The 10166-nt window shown below is 42.2% G+C and overlaps 1 protein-coding gene across 1 annotated transcript; it reads left to right on the top strand.

Annotated features, from left to right (window-relative positions):
- The first annotated feature begins 875 nt into the window (after positions 1 to 875).
- Positions 876 to 3656, top strand: LOC144704695 (uncharacterized). The gene is made up of 2 exons (XM_078577206.1): positions 876 to 1958; positions 2477 to 3656. The coding sequence occupies exons 1-2, from the start codon at positions 975 to 977 to the stop codon at positions 3491 to 3493; spliced, it is 2001 nt and encodes a 666-aa protein (XP_078433332.1). The 5' UTR covers positions 876 to 974; the 3' UTR covers positions 3494 to 3656.
- The last annotated feature ends 6510 nt before the right edge of the window (positions 3657 to 10166 follow it).

Here is a 10166-nt window from a genome sequence, read left to right as displayed (position 1 = left end):
AGACATGGAGAGGGAGAGAGACAAAGAGTAAGAAAGAGAGAGAGACACTGGGAGACAGAGAGAAAGATAAATAGAAAGATAAAGAGAGACACACAAAGACAGACAGTGAGAAAGAGAGAGAAAGAGATTGAGAGATAGAAAGAAACGAAGACAGACGGAGTGAGAAAGAGAGACAGAGACAGAGAGAGAGAGAGAGCAACACAAAGAGAGAGAGAGAGAGAGAGAGAGAGAAATACATGGAGAGAGAGACGGAGAGAAAGACAGAGAGTGAGAAAGAGAGATGGAGACAGAGTGAGAGAGAGACAAGAAGTAAGAAAGAGAGAGAGCTAGTGAGAGAGACACAGACACAGAGGGATAGAGAGAGACACAGAGAGAGAGTGAGAAAGAGAGAGAGAGAGAGAGAGACAAGAAGTAAGAAAGAGAGAGAGACATAGAGACAGAGAGTGAGAGAGAGAGAGAGTGACAAAGAGTGATAGAGAGAGAGAGACAAGAAGTAAGAAAGAGAGGGAGAGATATAGAGACAGAGAGTGTGTGAGAGAGAGACAAGAAGTAAGAAAGAGAGAGATATAGAGACAGAGAGTGTGTGAGAGAGAGACAAGAAGTAAGAAAGAGAGAGAGAGAGACAGAGAGTGTGAGAGAGAGAGAAAGAGACAAGAAGTAAGAAAGCGAGAGAGAGAGAGAGAGACATAGAGACAGAGAGAAAGAAATAAGAAGTAAGAAAGAGAGAGAGAGAGAGAGAGACAGACAGACAGACAGACAGACAGACAGACAGACAGAGAGAGAGAGAAAGAAATAAGAAGTAAGAAAGAGAGAGAGAGAGAGAGAGAGAGAGAGATAAAGACAGAGAGTAAGAGAGAGAAATAAGAAGTAAGAAAGAGAGAGAGAGAGAGAGAGAGAGAGAGAGAGAGAGAGAGACATACAGAGAGAGACAGCGAGAGAGAGAAATACACACACACTGTACAACCACCACCAGCATGAAGAAGAAGAAGAAGAAGAAGCCAACCCAAGAAGAAGAAGAAGAAGAAGAAGAAGCAGAAGAAGAAGAAGAAGGCATGGCCGGCGACCCCGTGGGGCGTCGCGCTCTGTACGAGGCGAACCTCCGCATCACCGCCCTCTCCCGGCAGGGCCGCCTCTCCGACGCCCTCGCCCTCTTCTCCGCCATGCCCCGCCGCAACCTCGTCTCCTTCAACGCCACCATCTCCGCCCTCGCCCGCCACGGCCACCTCTCCTCCGCCCGCCTCCTCTTCGACTCCCTCCCCTCCCCTTCCCTCCTCTCCTTCAACACCCTCCTCTCCGCCTACCTCCGCCACGGCCACACCTCCTCCGCCTCCGCCCTCTTCTCCGCCATGCCCGACAAGAACCTCTTCTCCTGGAACATGATGCTCCACGGCCTCCTCCGCGCCGGCGACCTCCCCGCCGCCTCCGCCCTCTTCCGCCGCATCCCCCGCCCCAATTCCGTCTCCTGGACCACCCTCCTCAGCGGGCTCTGCCGCCGCGGCCTCACCGCCAGCGCCCGCCAGATGTTCGACGGAATGCCCCACAGAACTGTCGCCGCCGGGAACGCCATGGTCTCCGGGTATGTGGCCAATGGGGAGCTGGCCTTGGCCAGGGAGGTGTTCGACGGAATGCCTCACAGAAATGAGATTACGTTCACCGCGATGGTCAGCGGGCTCGCCCGGGCCGGGGAGCTCGCCACTGCTGGAGAGGTGCTGCGGCGGATGCCGCGGCGGTCGACGGCAGCGGAGACGGCGTTGCTTTGCGGGTTCGCCCGGGTCATGGACATGGCGAGGGCCCGTGAGATTTTCGATGGCATGCAGGAGAGGGACGCCGTCGCCTGGAACGCCATGATTGCCGGGTACGTCTCTGCCGGCGACATGGCGGCGGCGGAGAGGCTGTTTGCGGCGGCGCCGACGAGCGACCGGGAGACAGTCAACTCCATGGTTTGGGGGTATCTGCAGGTAGTTTTCTTCTTCCTTCCTCTTTCATTAATTGTTGACTTTTTTCTGAGGATGATCATGATCATGTTATAATTCTTATCATATACGTTGTAATCGTCCTCTTTCATTAATTGTTGACTTTTTCTGGCGATGATGATGATCATGTTATAATTCTCATCATATACGTTATAATCGTCCTCTTTCATTAATTGTTGATTTTTTTCTGAGGATGATGATGATCATCTTATAATTCTCATCATATACGTTATAATCGTCCTCTTTCATTAATTGTTTACTTTTTTCTGAGGATGATGATGATGATGTTATAATTCTCATCATATATGTTATAATCGTCCTCTTTCATTAATCGTTGACTTTTTTCTGACGATGATGATGATGTTATAATTATCATCATATATGTTATAATCGTCGTTTTTCATTAGGACGATGACTGTCATTGAACACAACATGCAGGCCCTGAGGGCGAGGGCGAGTTTTGGATAATGAGGATGATGACTGTCATTGAACATGACTTGCAGGACGGTGCAGTGGAGGAGGCGATCAAGGTGTTCGAAGCCATGGCAGAGGAGGAACGTGACAAGGTGAGCTGGAACGCTCTAATTACAGGACTGGTGAGGAATGGGAGGAGTGAGGCAGCAATGGAGAGGATGATCGCCATGGCCAGATCTGGGAAGAAACTCGACCAGATCTCCATCGCCGCCGCGCTGACCGCCTGCGGAATGCTCGCCGCGCTCCGAGCTGCCGAGCAAGTACACGCACTGGGGTTGAAGATGAACGGATTGGGGTTGAAGAGCGCCGTCATCGCCGCTTACGGGAGGTGCGGAGAGCCGGCAAAGGCGGTGGCAGCATTCAGGGAGGCGGCGACGGGCGACATGGCGGCCTGCAATTCGCTGATCTCGGTCTTGGGCTTGAATGGGAGGGGCAAGGAGGCAATTAGGATTTTCAGGGAGATGGCAAATTGGGCAGACGAGGCGACAATGGCGGCGGTGTTGGCGGCATGCAGCCATGGGGGGATGGTGGAGGAGGGGATGGAGATCTTTGCCGCCATTAAAGAGCCAGAGGAGGAACACGTGGCGTGCGCGGTGGACATGCTGGGGAGGGCGGGGAGGGTGGAGGAGGCAGCGGCGCTGGCGGCAGCGACGGCAGTGGAGGACCGGAAGAGCGTGCAGGGTGCTTTGATTGCAGGTCTTGGGAGGGCTCGCCGGAATATGAAGGTCTCCGGAACCGTAATTCCAGCCACGGCGGAGGACTGGAAGGGTCTTTACGGAACTCTGGTTGCTGGGCGTGGGGGGGATCGTCAGAACCCTAATCTTGTCGGAACCCTCATTTCAGTGTGCAACGCGGCGGCGGCCGAGGAGAGGTGGGAGGAGGTGGAGAAGATGAGAGAGGACATGAGGAAGAAGAAGGTGAGGAAGGAGGTGGGTAGTAGCTGGACTGAAGTTAACGGTCGGATCCATGTGTTTGTTGCTGGTTGGCCCGGTGTGGGCCCTCTTTTGTCTGTTCTGGATATGCTGACTGGGCATATGAGATGGTGACCTGACTACACATGTATTTGTAAATTGCTGATTGCTAATTAAAGAAATGCATGGGAAAATCACAAAGTCGTAAATATTTTTCTGGTTTGTTATTTGTACCAAAATCAGTACCAAACTTTGGTTAAGCCCGTGAATCACAAAGCTATGGCGATCATTGTGTTTGTTTCTGGTTGTCCCTGGTTGTGGAGATACTGATCATACATTTGAGATGGTGGCCTGGTTGTGCACGGGTTTTTACCATGTCAGGTGTTACTTAAAGAATATGAATGGGAAAAACATAAATTGTAATTATTTTCTTCAGCAAGAGGATATTTACTTACTTTTCTCAATTCTTTCACCCCCATGCAAGAGGCTATTGCTGTAGTCCGTGTCATTATTTTTTTTTTTATGTGTCGGGTTTCAAAACTCAGTAGATGCAAAATCAAGTGTTTTTTCCTCTTTGACATCTATTTGGTTTTTTGTCTGGTTTATTATTCATTCAGAAATCAGTTTCAAACTTTTGGTAGGCCCGTGAGTGATAAACCAACAGTATTGATTATGTTCAATTTTAGTGATGTTTGGCAAAAAATGGCATTCCCTAAGTATGACATTGACTTCTCTCTCGTGGATTGGAGGGTAAGAGTCGATGTTGGTGATGGGAATTTCTCCATGAAACAAGATTTTTGTTGATAGATTAAGTTTAAGTTTATAAACTTCAATTGGCTCATAATAGTAACACATTTTTAACAGAATTCACTTTTAACGTTACATTTTTATATACAACATAATACACCTTGCAAGTTATTTAAGAGATTCAGCTTACTGTAATTTAAATAATATTTGACGTACTCCCATCTTGCAAGGTGGGACTAGGCAATGAGTTCATCGTAACCATAGCTTGACGCATCGCATATCAGGTGTGCTCTCGGGTGAAATTGCAAAACAAGAAGAATTATGCCCTTTGCATATTGAAGAGTCAAAGATCTTGTCAAAACACTCTAGCATTGTAGAGTAGTATGGGTGTAGAGAAATAGGCACCAATGGAGACTTAATTGGCCTCCGCATGCTAGAGCAATCTCACTGTGGAAAAATAGGTGTTCCATAGTTTCAACCTAGGGAGAGTTGGGGAAACAATGTCATTATGAACGGATGTAGTGACCACTATTTATCACTCAATTCTGAGTAGGTTGTCCATAGTGCATGAAACTCTAAACGAAGAAAACGACATGAGGGATGATTGTTGCCGGTCATATGTGATGATCCCAAGCTTAAAAAACACTTTCAAAAGTGGTCCCAAGAGGAACATCCAGAGTAATTCTCATAAAGCGTGAAGGTACATATAGGACTGTGGGGCAAGGACCCCCCCTCCTTAGACATATCCTCCAATAAGGTTTCAAAAGGGAGTCATATGTGATGACCCCAAGCTTGAAACTCCTTCAAAAGTGATCCCAAGAGGAACATCCAGAGTAATTCTCATAAAGCATGAAGGTACATATAGGACTGTAGGGCAGGGACCCCAGCTCCATAGACATACCCTCCTATAAGGAATCAAAAGGGAGTCAATGTTGCTCCCATAGTAGCCTAATGTTTCCGGTTAGCAGCTGAGCCACCATCAACTGAAGGCCATGATGGAGACGGCTAGGGTGGCTAGTAAAGGGAGTGTCTTGAGATAAGATGTGACATATAATATATTCAAAAGATATGCATCTTCGTGATTACCTCTTGTATTTCTAGATAATGTGTATGTGTTTTACGATAATATGTGTATAATAAAGCTTTAAAATGGTTATTATTTTTTATGGAATGACATTGTCATTTTTATTAATTCTAACATACTTTTATTGAAAAATTTGACACCATATTTAGAAGGAAAATAACTTTTTAAATCAAGATATATGATTCTAAAATTTTTTGACATTAAGTTTATCCATAAAATAATTTCCTAAGTTGAAATATATTTAGTTTTTAAAATTTCTTGAGATTAAGATTTAATATTTAGTCAAAAATATTGTTAGAATATTTTCACAATCCGTCACATATATGAAGGAGGAGAGATAAAATTGGATGGCTGAGAATGATTCAACTTAAAATCATTATATCCAACTATCTGGAAAGAGTTTTGCGCTGAAATTTGGGTTATAGCTTTATCTATCTTTCTTCTATCAATTCACATCATTGAATTTATAAATGGTCCTCTCAATGCATGTAGAAATCATATTTTAGTAAGATGAGGGAAAGAAATTAGTTTCAGGATCCATCAATGTTTATTGATGTTCATCATCAATTGAAGTTAGAAAGCAAAAAGAAAGTTGAGGGGCTCACTCGTTGTCATAAATTGTCTTGAACCTGGCAGAATGAAAGGATCTATGGCAACTTCTCTTGTATTTACTTTTGCGTTGTCTTCTTTTTGACATCATCCATCTATTCACATCAATACATATACTTCCACTCATTCACATCCACCCATATGATCAATCCATCCATTTTCTCATCCGCACCATCCAACCATGCCAAATTATATACACTAACACGAATGTGGTTGTACTTATCATCCTTATCATCATTCAGTATATCTTATTTCATAAAATAACTCTTCCCGTACTCTAAATACAATCTAAAAATGTATTTAATGCCTAACATTTTTTCCCACTGAGAGAGCCTTTGCTCATCACTAACTAGTCAAATTCTTTCCCGAGTCAAGTTTTTATGTTTTATCGATTTACACAAATAAGGATGACACTTATTGTCCCAAGTTTAATTTCATCACATAGACCTAATGGAGTCCATAAATAAGAGGATACCATCACCATCAAGGACTCAAATGATGAAGACAGTGATGTTACGTTAGTCTGAGGTAAATCTAGGATTATATTGAATTTATTTTGATTCCCAAGAAAAATGATATCAGATTCTACCTATGCAAAATTTTACTCTAAAAAGAGCCACAATCTAATCATACTTTGATTCTGATTAGAGTCCGCTTGTGGTCAGAACTAGAAAATGGTGAGAATCTCCATCTGATCATAGTATGATTATGATCAGATTCATAGTCTTCTCACACTATGATCATGATTATATTCCAGTTATGGTCGGAAGTCTACTTGATCATGATTATAAAGCATAGTCTACTCATACTGTGATCATGACCATAGTCTACTTATGATCAAAATTTGACTTTGATCAAAGTTGACTTTTTCTCATATTCATCATTTGATATGGTTGTGGCTCTGATTAGAGTTGACTTCTGACCATATTGCCATCACATGAGATGATGTCATTATCAACCCTTTTTATTCAGTTTTTTTATTAACTTCTAGTTTTTTACTTCATCTACTTTTTTACCCACAAAGGTGATGATCAAGTTAGCACAAAACCATGATGGAATGGTCTCTCTTTCATAATTATCACAAGGCTGAGCTCCAACAGTATGGTACTATGAATGATAGGGGCTTATCCATCATTTTTCAGACAATTATGTTGCATTATTCGTCCTATTCTTAAAAGCTCATTAGACTAAACCAGAAAACATGTTGCTTGAAATTCAAGGGTAATCATAAAATAAGTAAAAATTTCATTGACATAAAACAAGTTATATGTCATTGCATGACCCATCAATTGGTCGAAACATGCTGCAACATGAATCTAATTATGAGTATATTGGTTCTATGGTCTTGATGTGGATCAAAAAAGTGAATTCCTACAGCAAAAGACTTTGGAAGGAATCAAAGCAGCATCTAGAAAATGATTTCTTGGATCCTCGAGTCAGATGTGCTGAGTTTCTCTAGTGTGAAACCTCTAGAGGTATCCATGAAATTATTGGTGCATTGAATTTCCTACTTCCTCTTAACAAGCTCAGTTCACACTCCATCATCGTCATTACATCACCCCGATTGCATCAGGAATGGATAGGAGCCATGAGGAAAAGGTAGAAGACGGGGAAGAGATCTGAACAATTCTGACATGGGTGAATTTCGTTCAAGGTCTTCCCCTATTTATACTAAGGGGAAATTTTTCATAAAAATTAAATATATCTTCCAATGTGCAAAAGACCATTTCCATGTGACTCATGTTTCATATAGATTGATTAATGATGAATCGATTTAACCCCCCCCCCCAATTGATAGGTTGAGTCTCTGGCCCGTGTGATGCCAAGTTGCATCTTGTGCTCAATAAGATACGAAGGAATGTATATCAACTCACTCATGAACCTTTTAGTCGTTGGTTACCATGTATGTATATTCTCTCATCCACTTGACACTCTTAGGGAAACTTAGGGTAAGGTCAATGGCCAAACCCTAATCGATCATCTGCATTAGTATTGATGTGTTTACAAGTCATCAAAGAACTCTTCGACAATATTCCTCTACCTTGGCCAAGGACTTCATTGCATCGTCTTCGTTGAGTTTTCTCCTTTTATACATAGGGCGGACGATCCCATCTTGACCACTCAATGATCTTCGTTAACTTCTGATTGAGCCTAAATTAAGAATCTTTGAAATTACATGATTAGGAACCCGTAGGCCATAGTCACAGTAAAACTGTCCGTTCACGAGACGTCTTTGGTGTCTCAGGTCATAGGACCACTCATCATACGAGTGAGACTAGAAAGTGCTTTAATATTTTGATAATTTGATGTCCTTATCAAGTATCCATTGAATGAAAATATTCAAATCATATGTTTAAAGTGAAGTAATCTTCTCATTATGATCTCATCATAATTCATTAAGTAGGATCAGGTATTCATAGACTTCATCATGAGTATCATACATGCACTATATTGAATACATTTTATTGATAAACAATGAACAAGATATAGAATGTGTGATTGGCTTGCCGGCCACATAATTTCCACATATATCCTCCATAAAAAAATACACATTATAAAGTATGAATATTAGATTAGAGAATGCAAAATATAAAATAATTTGGCTTCTAAATTTAAACAAAGACAGCTTCAAAACATTGATATTGATACTCACATTCATACCATGGGAGAATGAGTTGAGATAGAAAATAATTCAAAGGGACTAGACAATTGTTTTAGAATGTATGAATATTATTTGAAAGAACCAACTTCATGTGATCCTATTCTTATGCATCTTCCTAACATTCATTAATGTATATATGTACATCTAGGGAAACAAATATGTCTAGTAGAGTAATAAAGAATTTAACATTATATCAGCATTCATGATCCATTTTGGGGTTTCGACTCAGACATTAATACATTAGTATCACATTTTGAAATTGACCTAAGTTCAACTAGGACGCTTAGTTATTTTTTTATATCATTGTTGACCATCAAGTCTACCCAGAGCAATTGAATCCACCATATGAATAGAATTGGCGATGACTTTTCTTCATTTCAACATATAAGGTATGGAGAACCTTAATAAAATGCTCAGATGAATTTGCAGCTACTTTTTCTTGATTTTTGGACTTTACAGCACTAAAAAAATTTCTCTCGGTCAATGTCTGTATTGATCATATTTCTATGTGCATTATTACTGTATGTATTTTTGTTGTTGAAAGTATGTGTTGATTACATTACCTTGAATTTTCTTGTTATTTTTTACTTTCACAGCAAAAATGCATTTTTTTCTTTGTTCAAAGAATATGTTGACTACATTATCTCAAATTTTCTTGCTATTATTTGACTTCTCATAGCAAAATTGCATTTTTTCTTTGGTCAAAGTATGTAGTGACCACTTTTCCTTTCAACAAAAAATAAAAATGGACGTCAATTTTTGGCGACCACCAAGGATTGAAACCATCCTATCCAACACCCACATGAGTCAACTGACTGTTCAGCAAGGACCCATTTGTTCACATGGCAAACTTTGTTGGCTTGACCTCCAATGCAGACGCCAAGTGCCAAGCACACGAGCAAGTGGGGAGTGACGTATTCGAGATATATTTTAATTATGATTTATGAATGTCTTATTTTCATTGTTGTCAATATTGGTCAAATAGCATCAATCCTTAGATGTTCCTGATACCCGTCATCCGGCATCCTTGAACCGAGATCCGTTACTAGTATCTTCCACCATTCCTAGGGTGGCGAGAGATTAGAGATGTTGGACGAAAATGGATGACGTTTTCGAACAGACGGAACGGGACTGAACGGACTTTCATTCCGTTATCCGTCCTTTGAAATTTTTTGTCATTTTCATCATTCGTCATCGTCACGAAATCGTCATTCGTCCGTTCTGTCACTCGTCCATCGAAAAAGGGGAAAGGAACGGATGTTCAGATGACAGAATGTTCGTCGACTTTTCTGCCGACCACTGGTGGACCTTCTCCACTGCCAGCCAGGCAGCCACGGCCTGCACCATCCCCCCCCCCCTCTCTTTCAATGGACGAGTGATGCCGGTGGCCACTCCGGCAGAGCTCGTTCCCCCCCCCCTTCCTCGCCATCTTCTCTCTTGCTCTCCTCCTGTCCCCTCTCTTTCTCTCTTCATCTTCTCTCTTCCTCTCCTCCAGTCTTGTCTCTTTCTTCATCTTCTCTCTAGCTCTCCCAGTCCCCCCCCCTCTATCCTCTCTCTCTCTACCTTCTCCCTTCTCTTCATCTCTCTCTCTCTATCTTCTCTCTTGCTCTCTCTCTGTGCCAGCGACCTCTCTCCGCCCAGATCCAAAGGATGACCCGAGAAAGCTACGATCTTGACAAAGACGACGCTGAGCCTCTCAAGCCTTC

Source organism: Wolffia australiana, chromosome 6 (assembly GCF_029677425.1).
Source record: "Wolffia australiana isolate 7733 chromosome 6, ASM2967742v1".
Taxonomy (NCBI): Eukaryota; Viridiplantae; Streptophyta; class Magnoliopsida; order Alismatales; family Araceae; genus Wolffia; species Wolffia australiana.
Note: the sequence above shows the minus strand (reverse complement) of the source record. Positions and strands in the feature narration are given on the sequence as shown.

Excerpts from the sequence above, each read along its gene's own strand:
- LOC144704695 (XM_078577206.1), top strand. The coding sequence starts at position 975 with ATGAAGAAGAAGAAGAAGAAGAAGCCAACCCAAGAAGAAGAAGAAGAA. Across the intron at positions 1,959-2,476 it reads TGGTTTGGGGGTATCTGCAG|GACGGTGCAGTGGAGGAGGC; the intron begins GTAGTTTTCTTC and ends CATGACTTGCAG.